A 23070-nucleotide genomic window follows, 5' to 3' on the forward strand; every position below is an offset into this window, starting at 1 on the left:
AAAAAAGACTTGGATGCAGTTAAATTTTACTTAATTGGGAATTCGCCTGTTAGATTGTGCATCTGGTACACTGTTGGATCTTTCAGTTCATTTTGCTTAGGGGGGATTGGCAACGTGTCTACAAAATTTCTATATATATGACATTTTCTATTAACAGATGTGATAATATAGTAAACTCACTCGAACCCAATATCTTTCATGAAGGGAGCAATTACTTCAAATCACGAAACTAACGGATTCTTTACAAAATTCCTCAAATATTTAAATAAAGATAATCAACTTTATAAGCTTGAATTCAATAATGCAGAACTTCCTTTGTTCTTACAAGAAAAATAATTAAATAAACAAAATCAGACATAGACAACTAACAAGGGGTCCACCTTTGTGATTAATCCAGCAGACAAAGAAGGAGAGTCCACATCTCAAAATAGCTGGTACCACTCACCACTTGCCCAAACACTATTGGTTGCCAATACTGCTACGTGGCGCCAATAATTTCTTTTTATAGATATTTTCTCAAATCTTCCACTCACTTCCTTCCTTATATACGCAAGAAAACCCAACGTCAAATCTATCCTCTGCCTTCTTCTAGTAAACTTCGCTGTTCTCTGGTTCTGTCTGTGTTTTGAACAGTCAAAGGGTGGTTTTGTGTTTGTTGGGTTTGTGATCAGAGAGAGAGAGAGAGAAAAAAATTGGAGATGGCGAAACAGAGCTACTTGAAAATGATGACTGAATCAGATGCAGATGAATTGATCCACTCCGATCTCAAAGACCTTGCCACTGCTGCTAAAAAGCTTGCCAACCATGCCATCCATCTGGGCAGCTTAGGCTTTGGCACCTCTTTCCTCAAATGGGTTGCTGCTTTTGCTGCAATGTGTGCCCCTCTCCTTGTTATTGAGATTTTGTTGTTGTTGATCTTTGTGTCATGAATTTGATTTTAACAGATATTGATTCATATGTGTTTCTGGGTAATAGTTTAATCATGTTAATTTCATATACTTGATCTATCATGTGGCTCTGTCTGTCTTACAAAATACACGATCTGTTCTGTACTGAAAATTCTGTGCTTATTTCTACGTTGGTTTTTCAAAGTTTTGATTGTGATTGCTCTGTAACTAAGATTTTTCATTTGTATGTTTGATGGAATGCTAAAGTGGAGTTTTTTTGTCAGTTATTTCTTTTACAGATTGCAGAGTTTTTGAGTGATTTTAACGGTGTTAGTAATATCATTGCGAATATATAGACTTCTGAGTGAGTGCACAGTCATCGACAGTGGCACAGATTGTCAATTTATCACCTTTTTTCTGATGTAAAGTGATTTGATTTGAGAAAATATGCACGACCTTACCTGTTTCTCTCTGTGCTTACTGCAGCTATCTGTTGGTCTTGGATCGAACAAACTGGAAATCAAACATCCTTACAGGGCTCTTAATCCCCTACATTTTCTTTACCCTTCCCTCAATATTGTTCAACTTCTTCAGGTTATTTTCTATACTCTGTGTATCATCAGTTGCATATTTCCTATTATCCGTTCATTCTTTTCTCTCCCTCTAAACTCTTCTAAATGGTTAATTTCACAGGGGACAGATTGGACAATGGATTGCTTTAGTTGCTGTCATCTTACGGATTTTCTTTCCTAAACATTTCCCAGGTAAAATGCAAATTTTATTCCCAGTGCTGAGTTATAATGTTTATGTTAGCTTGGGAAGTTGATTTATATTATGTTACCTAGAAGTTGATCCTTTGTTTTCTGTTTGTGCTTACTGGTTATGATGGTAACCTCCAGAGTGGCTTGAATTGCCGGCTGCGTTGATTCTTCTAATAGTCGTTGCTCCAAGTTTAATTGCAAACACCGTGAGGGGCGACTGGATTGGCGTTGTAATATGTCTCGTCATCGCTGGTTACTTGCTGCAAGAACACATCCGGGCCGCCGGTGGGTTCAAAAATGCTTTCACAAAAGCCAATGGCGTATCGAATACCGTTGGCATAGTTATTCTGTTCGTCTACCCTGTTTGGGCATTGGTGCTTGACATCCTATAGACTTTACTACCATTCTTACCATCATGTGGGGTCTTTTGTGGTTTGGACATTGTGTTAAATTCCTTTTTTGTATTTAATTCATGTAGACACCAACAAAATTCATATTTTCGTTGTGTTTACGTATGAGTCTAGTTTGTATTTATGAAAGTGTGAGCAGAAACCTTGTGGAAGAGACTTATTTCTCTTTGATGTAGAGAGAGCTCAGTATTTGTTCAATGATTCTTGATGGACCTTCTCGTATTATCTTATGTAATAAACATCATTTGTTACTGGAACTCTTTTCTTCAACAACGAAAGAAGAAAGAAATACAACTTAATAAGAAGGAAGACAAAAAACAAGGAGAGAGAGAATCAAATGCGACTTTACCCAGCATTACATTTGAAGGCAATGATTAAACTTTGTTTTGGGCACTGGCAAATCATCCTCGATCACTAGGTGGACTCCGCAGCTTTCGAAAAAGACTGAACCTTTGATGGTAAGGTCAAAACTAACTTTGCACTTATAAGGTGGCAGGCCACTTCTTGTCTTGGCTATTATTGTATGGAATGGGATATAATACAGCCACAGGTGAGCCGACTCCTCTTTTGAATCGAAATAAACCGCATGTTCATGAGAACATTCTTCATCCATGTAAACTCTGGCTATCAAGCAACAATTGCCAGAACTGTTTTGCTTAATTTCAACAGCAGCACAGAGAGCCAACCCTGTTTTTGACCATTTGAAATTGGGAGGGATTTCAATAGAAACTTCACATTCACTACGCTCCTTCAAAATCCCTACAACAGCTGAACCACTTTGGAACCTCATTTCCTGGAAACACAACCTCAAACACAGATTGTTGGGAGAGAAACAGAGAGGACAGAACAACCAGACACAGTACAATCTTTTTCATCGTTGCCACACCGGCCAGATTGTCACAGAGTCTCCAGCAATTAGACAAGTTCATCCAACCAATCTTATGCGAGTCACAAAGTTGCAACACCCCAGCTGGGAGCACTATCAAGGATGATGACATGGCTATGGATGTGTTTTGAAATTTAACTTCTCAAAGGGATTTGGACCGTTTGGTTCCAAATGAAGACCCTTTACATCTAGAAAATTCGAAGCTCAGCCATGGTGTTTCTGAATTCGGACGAGTAAACATCAGCCATCAGCAAGCATGCAATTAGCAAAAGGGCATTGTTTCTGACCGTTACATTTGTGCTCATCAAAAATGTTTTTTTTTCTTGCCTTTAGGTTTAGACATAATAACAGGTCGAAGCATGCTCTGGTCCCAAGTCCCCCAATGCCTTTCTTTCAAGCACCACCGCAGCAATAACAGAAGACTCAAAGTTGTTTCCAAAATACCAAACCTGTGAACCAATTGGGAAATCAACATATTCAAAACTTCAGAAGATTCGAATAAAGAGAGTGGAAATTAGTGCTAAGACCCCAACAAACAGAATCTCATCTACTGAGGCAAATAGATAGAGATGAGATGAGAGGGCAGGGGTTTGTTTTCAATGCTATCCACGACATATTCACCTTGAGACAGTTAAATTCGATTCATTCTTCTTCCTCTGCATGATTTCATTGCCTATCTGGCTGACCAATGTCATCTGCATTAAAAACATCATTATCTTTCATGAACGAGATTAGAATTATCCTCAAATGAGTCCATAAGAAGTGATCAAGTACGTAATGTGAATAAACTTTTATAAATTGATGGATAAATTAACTTATGCAAAATGGTTATTAGGAAAAATTATCTTGAGCTCGCCCTACAATAAAATATTCAAAATTATCTAAAATAGCTAAAATAGCTAAAATAGCTTTCTAGGCTATATTCAGGAGTACTTCAATCACAGGTGAGGTGACCAGGTTTAACCAATGGCCTTGACAGTTATATATCATCACAGGAAATTCAGGGGCAAACAGAGAAGAAAGAGCTGACCATTATCTCCTGTGTGTGTTGGGCTATCTGGAAGACCATTCTGAAAGTGTATTCTGAGGTCTGCAAGTGAATCCAATGCCTGTCATAACACAAGCCTCAACTGGAGCCGCAAAATTTTTTGGAAGTACAAGAATCAGTGGTTAAATCAAAGCCGGAAGAAGACTTGAGGAAACCCATAAATAAATGCACTTTGCTCCTACCAGGGGAATCAGTGAAAAATATCGACTTGGATGGTGCTTGTGATGCGGGGGCAGGAATAATCACTAGGGATTGTCTCGCCTGTGTGGTAGGGGGCCAAGACCGGAGCTTTACTGCCTCGTTAGCAGTAGTTGCATTTGTGAAAGCCCCTCTTAAACTTGCGAAAACAACTCTTGAACTTGGACAGCATTTTTGGGGTTGATGACTGCACCCCCTTTCTTTAAGTCCACTAGTATCTACATCGAATGAAGGACGAGCTTTCAATTTCTTCTGGAACAACAGCTTCATTAATTTCCATCTTTCTCTCCCCAACATGAGGCAACATGCAAAGCCCTAACCAACAACAAATAGGAGAACTAATGCAGCAACACCAAGGAGAAAATAAGGCTGAGCCAAACAGCAATCTGTTCTGCTATAAAACACACAACGCAGCAGCAGGAAGAACATAGTCTACAGCCAGCAACACACTTTAATAATACAGCAAGGCAGCACTAACCATAAAAGCAGGTCAAAAGACAGGAACTGTGAAGAGCAACTAGCCAAAAACAGTGGCGCACCAAGGGGAGACCAACCCATAGGGACTGCAATACTAGCAACCCCAAACTGAAGGAAGGACAGTAGAATCACCACACCAGTAACAAATCATTTACAAAACCAAACAGCAGAAGTAAAGACAGCCAGGAAACCATTAGAGCAGCTGCACGAAGAGAAAAGCAAGACCATGTAAGCCACCAGGAATAGCAGCACCAGAACACTAAGGGATCACAAACTCGGAGTTCCATGTGGCACAATTGCTAAGCTGCAAACAATAGTGCTCTGGAAGTATAACTTTATACGGTATATCCTAGTGGACATCATCTACTCTGAAACAATAGGGTGCAAACCAGTCTCCTCTCCTCTTATCTCAGCTTGCATAGAGCAAGATTGCACCGTTTCAACATCCACCATTCAAAACTCAATTGAAGTCTAAGAAACCAATCATGTGGAATTAACACAAACAATCACAAAAATAGATCACTGAATTCTACCCACAGGCTTGAGAATGTCAGCTTGTAAGAAGGATGCAAATCCTTATCATCCCAATCACATTTGAATGCTACTGTCCTTTCCCTTTGGAGGATTGATTGATTGGTATCTTCCTGGACATACCCATGCCTCTATACTGAGGTCTTCATCCTGGTGGCATTACTAGGTGGACTCCGCAGCTTTTCACAGCTTTGCTAATACGCACAAAATGAACTCGGATTGTAGGCAAATAAGGCGGCATCACCCATGTTCTTTTCACATTTCTTTTCTTGCGTGCCATTGTCGACATCAAACCATGGAAAGGGGCATATAACAGCCACACAAAACTCGAGTCTTTCTTTGTTGGATAAATACTACCAGTGCATGCTTCATTGACGTAAATATCAATAGCAAACTCCCTGATGCTGGGTTTAATATCAAGATGTAACCTATTTTTGGTCTTTTCGAGAAAAGCACAAAAAGAAATTCCTTTGTTCTCCCAATTGAAATTTTGAGAGGTTTTAATAGAGAATTGACATTCGCAAAGATCCTTCAAATCCTTACGATAACTAAACCACTTTGGAATTCCCCTTCCTGGAAATTCAACCATGACATGAGATGTGAGAGACAAGAGAAAAAGAGCGAAGAGATTGACTTGATTTATGAACATATTTTTCTTCTTTGCAATTCGAACCAGATTGTTACGCAGTCTCCAACAATTAGTCAATCTCATTTCCATGATCATTTGAGACTCTTTACGTTCCAAAAGGTTGGACAAATTTGAAACTCTTTCCAATGATAAGCAATCACTTACGTCTAAAAATTCCAATGCTTGTGGAAGATCTGGAATTTCTCTAAGTCTCTTGCAACTAATCAACCAAAGTTCCTCCAAGTTGACAAAGTTATTAATGCATACGGGAAGACTAACAAAATTGCTTCCTGATAGATCAAGGCTAGTTAATGTGGTCATGCAATCAAGAGTCAGAAGGAAATCGGCAATGTCTGAAAGATTGGATCCCCCCACATGGAATTTAGATAGCTTGGGAAACGCTAAATTGCCTCCTTGAAGAGTCACAAGTGATTCTGCACTCCTTGAATCTTCAGACTTCGCCATTTTAGGAAATGAAACCAATTTTGAGCATTTAAAGGCAGAAATTGTCTCTAGGTGCTTCAACTCATAAATGCTGCATGGCAGATTTGTAAGGTTTTCACATCTGCTTAAATACAAATACTTGAGACGAGTGACAATGTCGAATTGACGATGAAGGCAATTCTTTGATGGAAGTCTTTGATAGATTCAGGTATTTCAAAGATTCCATCTTCCCCTTAATTTCAGGAAAATTCTCAAGACTTATGCAACCGTCAAGATACAACTCCAGCAGAGATTTCAAATTGACAATTCTTGGAAACAGAGTAAGACTACGGCATCCCGTAAGACTCAACTTAACAAGCTTATGAAGGAATCCAGCAGAAGGATGAAGCTCAACTAAACTTGTACAATAGTTTAGATTCAACTTCTCCAAGTTTGGGACTCCAGAGAAGTCAGGGGTTTTTCTTAGGAATTTGCTATGCTCCAAATTTATAAATTTCAAACTCTGTCCCACAAAAGAAAAAGAAAAAGAGAGAAGATCGCATCATAAGCTCTTAATAAACTCCCAATATAAAAATAAAAATAAAAATAAACTCTTGAGAAAAGCTGTAATTTAAATACCTTGAATTCCAAATCCAGTCGTAAAATGAGGCTACGAGGCAAAGTAAGACCAACAAGTTTCTTTGGATTAAAATTGGCTGGCAAAGATTGTGATGGATATTCAGGCCAGCTAAGGAACCTCAACTCATTGGGAAGATAATCAACTTCTCCAGACAAGCGCGCATTATGATTTATAAAAAGTCGAAGATTTTTCATCTTTGAGAAGCTTTCAGCATTCAAACATACCTCATCTGACTCAACCCCAGCAGGCAACTTCACCATAATACCTTTGATCTTATCCGTTCCCTAGTATGAAAAAGCAATACTATTAGCAGAGGACAAGTTTTTTGTAAAACAAAAATAAAATGTTTTAAATTATATATTCTACTTACTGTGTTTTCTGTTAAAACATGGTAAACATCCTCGTGAAACCATAACCTACTACGTTTTCCGGGCTCAGTTGGTGACTCTTGGCGAACTACTTCTTTACCCATTTCTTGTATCAAGTCATGCATCCAAATGCAGCCTTCTTCCGTAATATTTATAAGAGCCTTTTCTACGAGTACTTCAAGATCATACTTAGGGTTGAGGTCACAATCTTCTAGTATATGTATCAAACAATCCTCGCCTAGACCTTTATAGAAAAATGCAATATCAAGGAAAACTTCCTTCACCGCATCTTCTAGTCCATTATAACTTATTTTGAGAATTTCTTGAATCTCTCGGTTAGGAACTCTTCTGTAACTATCTAATGCATATTTCCATTGATCAATACTTCTACCACATAGATGTGAACCCAAAACCATCAGAGCTAATGGAAGACCGTCAGCATAGTCTACTACCTTGTTTGCAAGTTTCGCATAATCATCTTTTAAGTGTCCATTTCTTGAAAATGAATTCCAACTGGCGAAGAGCTTTAAGGACTCATAATGATCTAACTTCTCAACCTCATATATTAGATTGACTTGATGAGCAATTAGCAAATGCTTATCTCTTGTCGTTAGAACAATTCTGCTGCCTGAACCAAACCAATCAGACCTTCCAACTAATTTGTTTAATTGGTCCAATTGATTCACATCGTCAAGAACTAAGAGAAGCTTCTTACCATTCAACATTTTCTTTATCACATTGATTCCTTTGTCAACATTGGTCACCTTGACTTCTTTCACCCCTAGAATCTCAGAAAGAAGAATACTTTGTAGTTTGACTAAGCCTCCATACGGCATTGATCTTTCTCTAACATCATCTAGAAAACAGCTACCTTCAAACATATGGGCGATGGAATTATAAACAGCTTTAGCAATTGTTGTCTTACCTATTCCACCAGTGCCCCATATCCCTACCATGCGAACATCGTTTCCTCCAACGCCCAAAAGCTTATCTATCTCGCGCACACGAGACTCTATTCCAACTGGGTACTTTGCTACATTCAAATACGCATGGTTTAATACTTGTAATGAAATCGCTTCAACGATGTTGTCAATAAATTTTGATTCATGCCTGCAAGGTTATACAATATGCGAAAGATTAATGATGAATAATGTTTTGTAATATTATATATATGCTTTTTATCACAAATGGTTCTTGAGGTTTGCGAAATTATCAAATTCCGTTTTTAACATTTTTTTTACACTAATGGTCCTTAAGGTTAGCCTTCACCAATCACAATAGTCCCTATTGTTAGCTTCCGTCAAATTTTCTGTTAAATTGATGATGTGGCACATATGTGGGACCCACACATCCAATGGTACATCTTTTTAATATTTTTTTAAATATCTTTCTCTTTCCCTCTCCTTGTGTTCTCCTTCCCTTTCCCCCTTGCAAACCCACTTCTCTCTCCCTTCTCTTCCTCCTTTCGTTTTCTCTCTCCCTCTCCCTGTGTTAACTTTCCCTCCCCCTCCTCCCATACGCACTTCTCTATCTCTCTCTCTCTCTCTCTCTCTCTCTCTCTCTAAACAGAGCATGAAATATATTTAAAAATATATAAAAAGATTTCAGTTGCTTTTAATTTTTTTAATTTATGAATTTTAAGTTTTAAAAATATTAAAAATATATTTTATTACATTTAGAACTACGTGGCTCTATACCATTGGATGTGTGGCACATTAACAATTTAACAGAAAATATGACGGAGGCTAATAGTAGGGACCATTTTGATGTGTGGAGGGTAACCTCAAAGACCATTAGTGTCACAAAAAAACATTAGGGACGAAAGATGATAATTTCATAAACCTCAGGGACCATTTGTGATATATATATATATATATATATATATACACACATATGTGTGTGTGTACAACTCCCTTCTAAAAGGAATCCCCTGTTGACTATTTACAAAAATGGATCACAGGTTCGGATAACATGAACCGTTTATTTTTAAGGACATTATTCAAGGATCACTTGTATAAAAAATTACCAAAATGGTACGATTTCATATTTTGCTAATTTTTTGCATGGATAATTCTTAATTTGGGGATTGAAAAACTAGACAGTTTGTATGTATAATGATCAGGTTCAAAGGACACACAAAAGCCACATCTTTAAACCTTGGATGTTCAAAAGCATTTGACATTAAAAACAATGCCTTTGTATATGGCTCCTGATCCTGTTCTAACAGTTTCAATTTCTATTAAAAGATCAGAAATAAACAAGTCTAGTAAGCAGCTAAGGTGCGTGGTTGAAAATAAATATATACCCGTTCATGAAACACCATCCGGACAGATTGGCTGCTTCCGTAAGAGTTCTCCTCCATCTTTGCACCTTCTCCATGTCATCTTTGAATTCGCATTCATAGTCAGCAAGTGCCTGACCGAAACTGCCCCTTTGATGCCGTACATCCGACGGATTCACCTTGTAAAAAACAGGCCAAACTATTTGCTCCCTTGTTTCTTTACTGTCAAGGATCTTGACGAGTTCATCCAAGCACCACTTCGAAGATGCATAGTTTTTGGAGAACACGATGATGGAAATCTTCGACTCTTCGATCGCTCTGAGAAGGGCCGGTGATATTTCTTCCCCTCTCTTAAGACCATCATCTATGAAGGTTCTAATTCCCTTCCGAGTCAAATTACTGTGCAGATGATCAGTAAAGTTGAATCGCGTGTCCTCGCCTCTGAAACTCAGGAAGACGTCGTATGTCATTGAATGACTGACTTTTGATTGGGTGCCGGAGAAGTAAACAGGCTAATCAAAGAGCTGGGAAGGGCATGGCCTCTGGGTTTCTTTTCTTTTAATAAGAAAGCATCTTATGAGCGAGGGAAGCTGCGAGGAAGTTAGCTGCGAGCTTCAACCTCCTTTGCGAAGTCGATGAAGGTGAAGGGAAGACAAGGAAACGAGAGGAAACAAAGAAAGAGGAAGGGCCAGTGTTCTTCCGTTGAAACTTCGAACGTCTTTTCCAGTCCAATTATGAGTAGTTGAAGAATCCAAAACGACAAAAGCTCATACGCGTAGTAGTTTGGTGTGTTTCAGTGTTGTCCTTTAATTCTACTTTAAACAAGCGATAACTTTTTTTAATACAAGCGATAATCTAAGCTACAAGAAGAGTGGAGTTTTTTTGCGCGCACACTAACAAAATACCAGGCGAGTTCAAACCTGACCCTGTTGGCAACTTTTTCTTTTTCTTTTTCTTTTTGGGTGGATTTGTTGGTGATAAAGACAACTAAGAAATCCACGAAGATTATTTTACATTGCATAGACCAAGACCTATTGAGAATCAGTTCATCATTGATTTTGGGGTTATAGCAATGTAGATACAAGCAATTGGTACCTGAGAGATCAAAAGTAAAGTAGCCATTAAGTCTTTATCGTCTTTAACTTCCATACAAATGGTTTGGGAAGCAAATCATTTCTTGTCAAATATGATATCTGACATTCATACTGAAAGAGTGAATGAATATAGCAATTCTGTGTGTATTTGCAAGCACAAATAACTGACATTGGAACAAATATATCTATGGTTCTCAAACCAGAACTTTCATATTATCTTTATTTAATATTTATACACAAACTAACTTATAGACGGACTCGCAGGGATCCGAATCCAGAGTCTTTGTGGGTAGCACCTGCCCACTGTCAGCAATCACATCTTTGGGAAATTGTGGTAAAAAGGTTTTCTCCAGTAGCTTCTGACTTTCGACATTGCTGTCATACCCTTACTTCCTTTGCTTCACTGTACAGTTTATTTGTTAGTTTAAGAGAGAAGAGGTTTGGGAAATAACTTAACTTAGAAAGGAAGACTTTTAAAAGAGTAACAAAATATTTTATTTTATTTGAATGAAGGGATAAAGTTACAAAGCTTTTAGAGCTGACAAGCTTTTGTTTTTCGACACACACATTGGCGTAGGCATCAAGCCTATATATAGAAGACTAAACCGACATTGCTAAAGTCGGTGGGATTCGCACACTTTGAATATTTTATATTATAATATATTATAACACACTTTCTTTTTTTTGTATTCACCGACTTTGTCAAGTCTTTTCTATATCATTCAAGAGCTTTCTAAATTATTTCAAGTACAAGTGTGCATTATGTTTTTAACATTATCAATATGGTCCTGCAGATGATATTCCAAAAAATATAAACTTAACATTCACTTGACGAAGTCAGCTTTTACTATTTGTATGAGAGAGAGAGAGAGATTTATGGCATAGCACTTGATCATTAGCAATAGAAATTCATTTCTTTAAGAAATAATCCAAGGCCGCAAGGGTGGGGAAAGGATATTAAGTGAGTGGCAAACTGAAGTCCTACCAGGTGCTTGAAAAGGAAGTCGCACAATTACAGTGAGGAGATTTAAGACAATATATAGAAAGAGAGAGCAGAAGGCATACCTTGTAATATTTAAGTAGGTGTGGTCTCTTCAGTTTGAATGTTGGAGTTATAAGATCCCTCTCCATGTCCAAGGGATTTGGTTCCAAGTGAACTGCTTCTAACAGCTCAAAACCTCGAAGCTGCAGGAAGGTCAGCCAAGTCAGATTGAGTAGACATCAACAAAGCATCGAATTAGAGACGGAGTTGAGGAGACAATTATCTACATACTTGCTGCTTCTGACCAACACTATTGAGCTCATCCAAAATGTACTTTCTTGCCTTCAGGTTTTGACATAATGATTTAAAATCATCGGTCAAATGATGCTCCGCTGCCCAATCCTCCAATGCCTTTCTGTCAGGGACCACCACAGCAACAAGAAACGACTCAAAGCTGTTCCCATAAACCCAAATCTGCAAACCAGAGGAAAGTGCAGATATCCACAACTTTAGAAAACAGGAAAACAACCAAAAGGAAATTTTCACTAAATTAAACCAAAAATACAAACTCGTCAATGGAGGAAAACAGAGGCGAGTCCTAATGTATGGAAATAGTTCTACTTCTATTGGATGTAGTAACAAGCAACGTACCGATGTGGTCAGAGGGCATTGCAGGTATTTGCTTTCAATGTTTTCCACAGCAACATATTCACCTTGAGACAGTTAAAATATATTCTCTTTCCTATCCATAATTTTCATTTCTCCATTAGGCTGCAATTCTCCAATGTCACCTGCAATCCACTCAAAGTCAAGAAATACCACCTTTTAATGCAACAATTAACCATCAACAAAACATTCTAACATGGACAGTGGTGACTTTTGGACAAGCCAAAAGACTAACCATCAAGCAAGTAAATTATTTCATTCAACTGTATGGCTAACTATTGTAAGAATTTTTACCAGCATGAAACCACCCATCAATAAGGACTTCCTCTGTCAGATCTTGTCGCTTGTGGTAACCAGAAAACAAGGATTTTCCTCTCAGGCAGATCTTTCCACGTGACACACTGGAAAGTGCATCATATCCCATTTCTGGCACTGACTCAAGCCCTGTTTCAATAGTTGTCATGGGGACACCCACAGTTCCCATCATGGGAAAAACATTGCCAATAGACGTAAGACATCCACCACAGCTTTCAGTGAGGCCTATCAAAGAGCTTAACAAGCTGATGGAAAGCTCTTTTTTTAAGGAAAACTTTATAAACTACTGTTGATGTGTTGTGCATCAAAATTTAAAAACCTCGCGTCACTGACTAGAAAATCTTGCCATCAGGAATAGCAGGCACCAGAACACTAAGTGATCAGAGACTCAGGGAGAGATTTCCATGCCACAATTGCTGGGAGAGTAGCAGGTTGAGGCTTGAAGCTTTAAATAATATTACTCGGGAGGTATAACTTTATTCCCTAGCGGGCACCATCTACTCTGAAACAATAAGGTGCAGACCAGTCTTCTCCCTCTTATCTCATCTTTAATAAGAGCAAAACTGCACCATTCCAACAATACATTCAAAACTTGATTGAAAAGAAACCAAAATCCTGATGTTGAATTAACACAAAAACAATAACAAATAATAATCATTGAATTGTACCTGCAGGCTTGAGAATGTCATCTTGTAAGAAGCATGCAAATCCTTAGCATCCTAATCACATTTCAAGGCTACTGGTCTTACGCTTTGGAGGATTGATCAGTTGGTATGCTGGTATCTTCAAGGACGCACCCATGCCTCCATACTGACGTTTTCATCCTGGTGGCATTACTAGGTGGACTCCGCAGCTTTTCACAGCTTTGCTAATGCGCACAAAATGAACTCGAAGTGTAGGCAAATAAGGTGGCATCACCCATGAGCTCTTCGCTCTTCCTTTCATGCATTCGTACTCCCATAAGGATTCCCTGACCGACATTATTACAAAGAATGGAATATACCACAGCCATACTACAGTTGACCCTTTCCCTGTAGAATGTGTATTATCAGTGCGTCGTTCATCTAAGTAAATATCAATAGAAAAATCCCTGATGTTAAGTTTGGGCTTAGTATCAAAATGGAACCTATTTTTGGTTTTTTCAAGAAAAGCACAGACAGCCAATCCTTTGTTCTCAAATTTGAAGTTTTGAGGGATTTTAATGGAGAATGCACATTCGCGAAGATCCTTCAACTCCTGACAACAACTGAACCACTTTGGAATTCCACTTCCTGGAAATACAACCTCGACATAAGATTGCTGAGACGAGAGAAAGAGGGAGAAGAGATTGACCTGATTTATGAACATATTTTTCTTCTTTGCAAAGCGAACCAGATTGTTACGCAGTCTCCAACATTTAGTCAAGTTCATTTCAGAGATCATTTGAGACTCTTTACGTTCCAAAATGTTGGACAAATTTGAAACTCTTTCCAATGATACACAATCACTCACATCTAAAACTTCCATTTCTTGTGGAAGATCCGGAATTTCTCTAAGTCTCTTGCAACCAACCAACCGAAGTTCATGCAAGTTGACAAAGTTGATAATGCATGCGGGCAGACTAATGAAATTGCTTCCTGATAGATCAAGTCTTGTTAATGTGGCCATGCAATCAAGAGTCAAAAGAAAATTGGTAATTTCTGAAATATTAGATCCCCCCACATTGAATTTAGATAGCTTGGGAAACACTAAATTGCCTCTGTGAAGAGTCACAAGTGATTCTGCAGTCCTTGAATCTTCAGACTTCACCATTTTAGGAAATGTAACCAATTTTGAGCATTTACTCAAAGAAATTTCCACTAGATGCTGCAATTCATAAATGCTGCATGGAAGATTTGTAAGCTTTTCACATCCGGTTAGATACAACGTCTTGAGACTAGTAAAATGTCGAATTGATGATGAAGGCAATTCTTTGATGGAAGTCTTCGATAGATCCAGGTATGTCAAAGATTCCATCTTTCCCATAATTTCAGGGAAATTCTCAAGACTTATGCAGCCTTCAAGATTCAACTTCAGCAGAGATTTCAAGTTGACAATTCTTGGAAACAGAGTAAGACTACGGCATCCGGTAAGACTCAACTTAACAAGCTTATGAAGGAATCCAACAGAAGGATGAAGCTCAACTAAACTTGTACAATAGTTTAGATTCAACTTCTCTAAATTTGGGACTCCAGAGAAGTTAGGGGTTTTTGTCAGGAATTTGCTGTTCTCCACATTTATAAATTTCAAACTCTGCCCCACAAAACAGAGAGAAAAAGAGAGAGGATCGCATCATAAGCTCTTAATAAACTCCCAATATGCTGAGAAAGAAAAAGAAAAAAATAAACTCTTTAAAAAAGCTTTAATTTTAAATACCTTCAATTCCAAATCCAGTCGTAAAATGCGGCTACGAGGCATAGTAAGACCAACAAGTTTCTTTGGATGAAAATTTGCTGGCAAAGATTGTAATGGATATTCAGGCCACCTGAGGAGCCGCAACTCATTGGGAAGATTATCAACTTCTCCAGATAAGCGTGCATTACGATTTAAAAGAATTCGAAGATTTTTCATCTTTGAGAAGCTTTTAGCATTCAAGCATATCTCATCTGACTCAAGGCCAGCAGGCAACTTCACCATGATACCTTTGATCTTATCTGTTCCCTAGTATGAAAAAGCAATAGTATTAGAAAAGGATAATTTTTTGTGAAATAATTATAGAAGTGTTTCAAATTATATTCTACTTACTGTATTTTCAGTTAAAACATGGTTAACATCCTCGTGAAACCACAACCTACTACGCTTTCCAGGCTCAGTTGGCGACTCTTGGCAAACTACTTCTTTACCCATTTCTTCTATCAAGTCATGCATCCAAATCCTGCCTTCTTCCGTAATATTTATAAGAGCCTTTTCCACGAGTACTTCAAGATCATACTTAGGGTTTAGGTCACAACCTTCTAGTATTTCAATCACATAGTCCTTGCCTACGCCTTTAAAGAAGCATGCAATGTCAAGGAAAACTTCCTTCACCGCATCGTCTAGTGCACTATAACTTATTTTGAGAATGTCTTGAATCTCCTGGTTAGGCACTCTTCTGTAACCATCTAATGCACATTTCCATTGATCAATACTTCTACCACATAGATGTGAACCTAAAACCATAAGAGCTAATGGAAGACCTTGAGCATAGTCTACTACATTGTTTGCAAGTTTCACATAATCACCATCTAAGTGTCCATTTCTTGAAAACGAATTCCAGCTGGTGAAAAGCTTTAAAGATTCATAATGGTCTAACTTCTCAACCTCATACATTAGATTGACTTGATGTGCAATTAGTAAATGCTTATCTCTTGTCGTTAGTACAATTCTGCTGCCTGCACCAAACCAATCAGACCCTCCAACTAACTTGTTTAATTGGTCCAATTTATTCACATCATCAAGAACTAAGAGAAGCTTCTTACCATTCAACATTTTCTTTATCACATTGACTCCTTTGTCAACATTGGTCACCTTTACTTCTTTCACCCCTAGAATCTCAGAAAGAATAATATTTTGTAGTTCTACTAAGCCTCCATATGGCATTGATCTTTCTCTAACATCTTCTACAAAACAGCTACCTTCAAACATATGGGCAGTGGAATTATAAACAGCTTTAGCAATTGTTGTCTTACCTATTCCACCAGTTCCCCATATCCCTACCATGCGAACATCGTTTCCCCCAACACCCAAAAGCTTACTTATCTCGTGTACACGAGACTCTATTCCAACTGGGTATTTCGCTACATTCAAATAATTTTGGTTTAATACTTGTATTGAAATCTCTTCAACAATGTTGTGGATAAATTTTGCTTCATGCCTGCAAGGTTAATAAATGTGAAAGTTAATGATGAAATAGCATTTTGTAAGATATATATATATATATATATATATGAATGCTGAATTGCTAATCAGTAAGTAAGTTAATAAGGTGCTAACCACTCATTTGACGCACTCCACAATGTCATATAATGATCCAAAATATTTATTTTTCAGGTTTATAATTCAAGGAACATCTCTACAAAAATAAAATAAAAAGTAGACAAATCGAAAATTGTTTAACCATTTGATTATTATTGCTAACATTTTCATTGTTTATAGGAAATATTGTGTTCGTCTATTTTTCTAATTAAAGATAGATTACTAAGTGTTGTCTAATTTCACTAATTTGTTTTTTCAAGAGTGATCATTGAATGAAAACCTGAAAAAACGAACGGTATGCATATATGAGATGAGAGTGGGTATAAACAAGTGGTTAGTCGTATTAACTTACTTAGCGCTTCCTCCCTCAACGCATCATCTGCCACCTCCCCCACCTGCCCTAGAGGGGTGGAGATGGGGAGAGGAGAGGAGGGGAGGAGCTACTTTAAGAGATGAAGAGCTTATTTCAACATTGAAGTAAGAAATGAAGGTCAACTTCTAAATTTTGTCCAAGTTGATAACAGAAGATGAATTAGTCATAAAGGGAATTTATCCCTTCTGAAAGGGATAAGTTTTGTTGATGCCATAGCCCTGCATTACGGGACAAAGGAGTCCAGCATCTCTCGGCACCCGTGTTCAGTGAAACAGCAGGCGACCATGCCAGCGTGGATATATGGCCCAAAAAAGGTCATTTTTGTCCTAATCCAAGGATTCGACTATTCATGAACACGTGTGGCTACCTCATACGTACGGAGTCCCACGTCAAAATATTGTAAAGTGTCTCACCCCTTTTTTCTCTATAAATAAGGCATTTACTCCTGGTACTAAATATGGTTTTCCTATCTTACCCTTACTATGCCTAAATATGGTTTTCCTACGTGTGAGGCCTAAGCCCAATGCCGGATTTTGAATTATCGGAAAGGCTATAATGAGGGCTTAAAGTGAGGAGGTTATCTGAGGATGTCAAATCTCACCATCAACAAATGTAAAGAAATCATGGGACTTAAATATTTTAGTTTTGACGGTCGGATCGGTCTCCTCAAATAACCTCCTCACTTTAACTCCTCATTGTAGAAGCTCCCTTGAATTATCCAATCAAATCCAATTCTAAGCATCTTTAGTACATGGGGGTCCTAATCCACACTAACAGTTGCAATTTCTATTAAAAGATAAAGAATAAACAAGTTCAGTAAGCAGCTATGGTGCGTGGTTGAAAATATATACCCGTTGGAGAAACACCACCCGGACAGATTGGCCGCTTTCGTAAGAGCTCTCCTCCATCTTTGCACCTTCTCCATGTCATCTTTGAACTCACCTTCATAGTCAGCAAATGCCTGACCGAAACTTCCCTTTTGATTCCGTACATCCGACGGATTCACCTTGTAAAAAATAGGCCAAACTATTTGTTCCCTTGATTCTTTACTTTCAAGGATCTTGACGAGTTCATCCAAACACCACTTTGAAGACGCATAGTTTTCGGAGAATATGATGACAGAACTCTTCGAATCTTTGATTGCTCTGAGAAGCGCCGGCGATATTTCTTCCCCTCTCTTAAGAGCATCATCTCTGAAGGTTCTAATTCCCTTCTGAGTCAAATTGATGTGCAGATGATCAATAAAGTTGAACCGCGTGTCCTCGCCTCTGAAACTCAGAAACACATCGTACGTCATTGAATGCAGGTTATTTGATTGCATACATGAGAACGAAACAGGCTGATCAAAGAGCTGGGAAGGGAATGGCCTCTTGGTTTCTTTTATTTTAATAAGAAAAGCATCTTATGAGAGAGGAAAGCTGCGAGAAAGTTTGCTGAAACTTCAACCTCCTTAGTGAGAAGAACGCTGCGAAGAAAGGAAGAAAGAATGCAATAAAAAAAGGAAAGGACAGTGTGCTTACGTTGGAACTTCAAACGTCTTTTCAGTCGAATTACGGGAGCAATAATTGATTAGTTTGGTGTGTTTTTATGAGCGAGGGAAGCTGCGAGGAAGTTTGCTGCGAGCTTCAACCTCTTTATGAGAACACTGCGAAGTCAAAGAAGGGAAGACAATGATGGGAAGAAAGAAACAAAAGAAAAAGGAAAGGCCAGTGTGATTCCGTTGAAACGTCAAACATCTTTTTCAGTTCAATTATGGGAGCAATAGTTGACTAGCTGGGTAGTGGAAATGTCCAAAACGACACAGGTTCATCCTATATAATAATTTTTCTTTTCTGATGAACTGTGAGTAAATCCTTTTGACCAAACAAAGACAGGATCATGTAGTGAAATAACAGAGGACCTTGATCAAGGAATTTATTAACTCGTTATCTATGCTTTAATTTCATTCTAAACCAAATTGTTGAACTGCATCACAAATGATCTTTGAGATTGATGGATTTTCTCTCTTTCAATTGTATTCCGGAATATGTTCCTGGATCTAGATGTTTATCTGTTCGTGTTTCTGTGATGTGTTAGAAATCATCTTCGAAATTGGACAGGTATCCTAATCTCTAAAGCTTGGGAAGACATCATATGTCCATGAACGGGTGAAAGAAGAAGAGGAATAGGCTCCTAATTGTTGGTTATCATTGATTATTTTACACTGCATAAACCAAGATCTATTGAGAATCAGTTATCATTGGTTTTGGGGCCATAGCAATGTAGATGCAATTGGTACTTGAGAGATCAGAAGTAAAGTAGCCATTAATTCTTTATTGTTTTTAACTTCCATACACAAGGTTTGGTAAGCAAGCATTTCTTGTCAAGTATCTGACATTTATACTGAAAGAGTGAATGAATATAGCATTTCTGTGTGTAAATGCAAGCACAAATAACTGACATTGGGGCAATATATATATATATGGTTTTTTCAAACCAGAACTTTCATATTATCTTTATTTATACACAAACTAACATCCAAGTCAGACTGAGTGGACATTAACAGAGCATCGAATTAGAAACAGGGAGTTGAGGAGACAATTATCTACATACTTGCTGCTTCTGACCAACACTATTGAGCTCATCCAAAATGTACTTTCTTGCCTTCACTTTTTGACATAATGATTTAAAATCATCGGTCAAATGATGCTCCGCTGCCCAATCCTCCAATGCCTTTCTGTCAGGGACCACCACAGCAACAAGAAACGACTCAAAGCTGTTCCCATAAACCCAAATCTACAAACCAGAGGAAAGTGCAGATATCCACAACTTTTGAAAACAGGAAAACAACTAAAAGGAAATTTTCACTAATTAAACCAAAAATACAAACTCGTCAATGGAGGAAAACAGAGGCGAGTCCTAATGTATGGAAATAGTTCTACTTCTATTGGATGTAGTAACAAGCAACGTACCGATGTGATAAGAGGGCATTGCTTTCAATGTTTTCCACAGCAACATATTCACCTTGAGACAGTTTAAATATATTCTTTTTCCTATCCATAATTTTCATTGCTCCATTAGGCTGCAATTCTCCAATGTCACCTGCAATCCACTCAAAGTCAAGAAATACCACCTTTTAATGCAACAATTAACCATCAACAAAACATTCTAACATGCACAGTGGTGACTTTTGGACAAGCCAAAAGACTAACCATCAAGCAAGTAAATTATTTCATTCAACTGTATGGCTAACTATTGTAAGAATTTTTACCAGCATGAAACCACCCATCAATAAGGACTTCCTCTGTCAGATCTTGTCGCTTGTGGTAACCAGAAAACAAGGATTTTCCTCTCAGGCAGATCTCTCCACGTGGCACACTGGAAAGTGCATCATATCCCATTTCTGGCACTGACTCAAGCCTTGTTTCAAAAGTTGTCATGGGGACTCCCACAGTTCCCATCGTAGGAAAAACATTGCCAATGGACGTAAGACATCCACCACAGCTTTCAGTGAGGCCTACATGTCAAAGAGCTTAACAAGCCGATGGAAAGCTCTTTTTTTAAGGAAAACTTTTATAAACTACTGTTGATTTGTTGTGCATCAAAATTTAAAAAGCTCGCGTCACTAACTAGAAAATCTTGCATACATGGTACATCCTAAATCATGCATATATAGTTGTAATGATAAGTAAATATCTTATAAATTTTCCTGCATTTTCAAAATTATTTATCCTTCAGATTTCATCAGTTAAACAATTAATACCAGCTTCTTCAAAGATGAGAATGAATTCATGCTAGGTCAAGTCCGCATCACAATGTCTTTTCTTTTTTTTTTGGCCAAATAAAAAGGTCACTGCAAAACCTATGAAGATTACCTAACACCATTTATATGATTCTATATATTTCCTAGATAACTTAGCAGATGTTCATCCAACTATAGCATATCCTTGTGACAAAGTAGTGCAGGCGGTGACCCTAAAAAATTCCTCCACATGCCTAGGCAACGGTGCAGCACCAGACAACAGTATACGAACTCGTCTCCCTAATGCTTGTTTTATCTGCCACAAGTAGCACCTTGTTAGAATGTAAAATAGCTATTTCAAGAATGGAATGGCAGACCCTTCTCCAGATTTGCCAACTTGCTGTCAATTAAATCTCCATTAGTTTTATTGTAGAGATGCAAATGCAAACAAAAATATTTCCATTTTATCGTCACTACACTAGTTATAAGCATATTGGAACAGCATCTTCCTCAACGCACTACTAGATGAAACTTTATTAGGTGATCAATTTCAGTGTCATGTCATATGATTAGCACGAGGAGATAATCACACTACAAGAAAAAAGGTCCGTAGTCACCAATTTCTTTGTGACCACATAAATAATGGTCACAAATATAGTGAATTTAATGACTAATAATACTACATGCTCAGTAACGTTTTTAATTTTTAATGACTTAATTTTCTGACCAATATTTAAATTAGTCATTGAAAACAATTTAAATTAGAAAGTCAATTAACGTTTTTAAACATAGATTTTTCTTTTTCAAAACACGCTCATCGCATCAAAAAGAAAACAAAATGACGTGGGACCAGAGCGAGATATGCCCGCGAGACCAGAGCGAGAGATCTGAGGGAGATACGAGCCTGGGAGACCAGAGCGAGAGATCTGAGCGAGAGATCAGAGTGAGAGATTAGAGCGAGGTAGATTTTGTGTCCTTAAATCAGCTAGGTTTTCGTTTGGTATTCAGGCAGAGCTTGATTTTAGGTTCAACAAGTAAACAATGGCTATGAAATGCCAGCAAAAAATTAGATATAAAAGAAAACAGAAGCCAAATACACAAAAAATTTCACACATTCAATCACAAAAGAACTGTAAAATACGTGGCACCAATAAACACTATTGACTCAAACGAATCAAAATTCAGATAAAAATTAAAATGTCCAAGAGCTATAGAGAAAATCTCACCAAATCCAACACGTTAATAATTGCTTTTCCTTAAACACAGAAATAGAAAAGAAAAGAAAAAAGGGGGAAAAACAGTTCCACCTTTCCTTCCATTTCCTATATTAACCATTTTCAGTTTTGAAAAAAGTTGGGAATCCCATTGCTCTGCTAGTGATTCAAAATAAGAAAATTAAAGAAAACATAGGAAAAGATTGAATGTCAAGATGAAGAGTGTGTTAAGAAGACAAATAAAAGTCCCAAGATTCGCAGGTATTGCATTTGGAATTTCCCTTTTCCACCACCAAATGTCCGTTTGTGTGTTGGCTCTCTACTCTATCATTCAATCTACCAAAGTTTCTCCTTTTTTTTTTTTACAATAAACAAAAGAAAACCATGCTCAAGAAAATTTAATAATAAACTTTTTAAAGCAAGACGAACAAAAAATAGAGCATGAAAGATGTGTCTATATGGTGGATGTACTAATATGATATGGAAGTCAAATAAGAAGGAAAAAAATACCCAGGAATCCAATAAAAGTAGCAGATCAATTGAAATATTATAAAGTGATTCTTTAGTTCTAACCTTTGTAAACAAAACAATAGCTAATGTATATGGATCCTCAATTGAAAACAAAACTAATGATAAAATTCAGAGTAAAAACAACAGCAAAAGCGTACATATCAAATTACAACCTTGTAATCCAGAGGCTTTCTTTACTTGTACAAAAACTCTATAAACTAAACAATGTGAAAATCAAAAACAAAAAAAGAAAGCCCAATTGTCAAAACACTCAAAGGATTCACCAACATGCTCAGATATTGTAAACATCTAAATCTATCACTACAACAACAATTAACACCAAACAATTAGATCGGCTTTTTCAATTAGTTGGGCAAGATGAGTTCCCTTTTTTATCTGATATGTTGAGCATTGTTAATAGTTAAGGGGATCTTAAATTTAGGAAACATGGCTACCAGATAGGTTCTCTTTTTTAGGGCAGTTAAGGGGTTCTATAAAGTATCAGGCTACCGGATTTCTCCTGTTCAAAGAGGGATCTTAATAAAATTAGAACTCACAAACTAAGAGCGAATTGAGAATGGTTACATTCATATTTTCTGAGCATAGATATATTATACAGAAAGAAAAGCCGGCCAAAGAGAACTATATAAAAAGATATTTATTTAATTAAAAAATGAGGGTATAT

The 23070-nt window shown here is 37.5% G+C and overlaps 4 protein-coding genes and 1 pseudogene across 7 annotated transcripts; 1 reads left to right on the forward strand and 4 right to left on the reverse strand.

Moving 5' to 3' along the window:
• The first annotated feature begins 534 nt into the window (after positions 1-534).
• On the forward strand, positions 535-2315 carry LOC103335494 (cold-regulated 413 plasma membrane protein 2-like). Its single transcript, XM_089054772.1, has 4 exons — positions 535-874; positions 1374-1481; positions 1581-1651; positions 1787-2315. The coding sequence occupies exons 1-4, from the start codon at positions 699-701 to the stop codon at positions 2038-2040; spliced, it is 609 nt and encodes a 202-aa protein (XP_088910898.1). The 5' UTR covers positions 535-698; the 3' UTR covers positions 2041-2315.
• On the reverse strand, positions 2248-6291 carry LOC103335493 (disease resistance-like protein DSC1). 3 transcript variants are annotated; one of them, XM_089054769.1, is made up of 4 exons: positions 4175-6291; positions 3975-4053; positions 3566-3639; positions 2248-3393 (listed from the first exon to the last, which is right to left on the reverse strand). In XM_089054769.1, exon 1 carries the CDS (start codon positions 6289-6291, stop codon positions 5344-5346), a length of 948 nt encoding a protein of 315 aa, XP_088910895.1. In that variant the 3' UTR covers positions 2248-3393; positions 3566-3639; positions 3975-4053; positions 4175-5343. The 3 variants fall into 3 exon arrangements, with proteins under 3 accessions (XP_088910895.1, XP_088910894.1, XP_088910893.1); XM_089054768.1 differs by having other exon boundaries at positions 3975-4074; XM_089054767.1 differs by having other exon boundaries at positions 3975-6291.
• A 94-nt stretch (positions 6292-6385) lies between these two features.
• Positions 6386-10008, reverse strand: LOC103335525 (disease resistance protein Roq1-like). The gene is made up of 4 exons (XM_089054771.1): positions 9563-10008; positions 7260-8367; positions 6889-7173; positions 6386-6772 (listed from the first exon to the last, which is right to left on the reverse strand). Exons 1-4 carry the CDS (start codon positions 10006-10008, stop codon positions 6386-6388), a joined length of 2226 nt encoding a protein of 741 aa, XP_088910897.1.
• Positions 10009-10639: 631 nt separating this feature from the next.
• Positions 10640-18400, reverse strand: LOC103335518 (TMV resistance protein N-like). The gene is made up of 9 exons (XM_089054766.1): positions 17792-18400; positions 15359-16466; positions 14990-15274; positions 13264-14866; positions 12575-13158; positions 12266-12405; positions 11906-12088; positions 11698-11817; positions 10640-11035 (listed from the first exon to the last, which is right to left on the reverse strand). Exons 1-4 carry the CDS (start codon positions 18259-18261, stop codon positions 13415-13417), a joined length of 3315 nt encoding a protein of 1104 aa, XP_088910892.1. The 5' UTR covers positions 18262-18400; the 3' UTR covers positions 10640-11035; positions 11698-11817; positions 11906-12088; positions 12266-12405; positions 12575-13158; positions 13264-13414.
• A 972-nt stretch (positions 18401-19372) lies between these two features.
• Positions 19373-23070, reverse strand: LOC148916268 (putative CoA ligase CCL6; annotated as a pseudogene). The gene is made up of 4 exons (XR_016127998.1): positions 20795-23070; positions 20191-20436; positions 19892-20021; positions 19373-19715 (listed from the first exon to the last, which is right to left on the reverse strand). The product of XR_016127998.1 is annotated as a putative CoA ligase CCL6 (transcript).

This window comes from Prunus mume, linkage group LG6 (genome assembly GCF_029339155.1).
Source record: "Prunus mume cultivar Tortuosa linkage group LG6, ASM2933915v1, whole genome shotgun sequence".
NCBI classification, from domain to species: Eukaryota; Viridiplantae; Streptophyta; class Magnoliopsida; order Rosales; family Rosaceae; genus Prunus; species Prunus mume.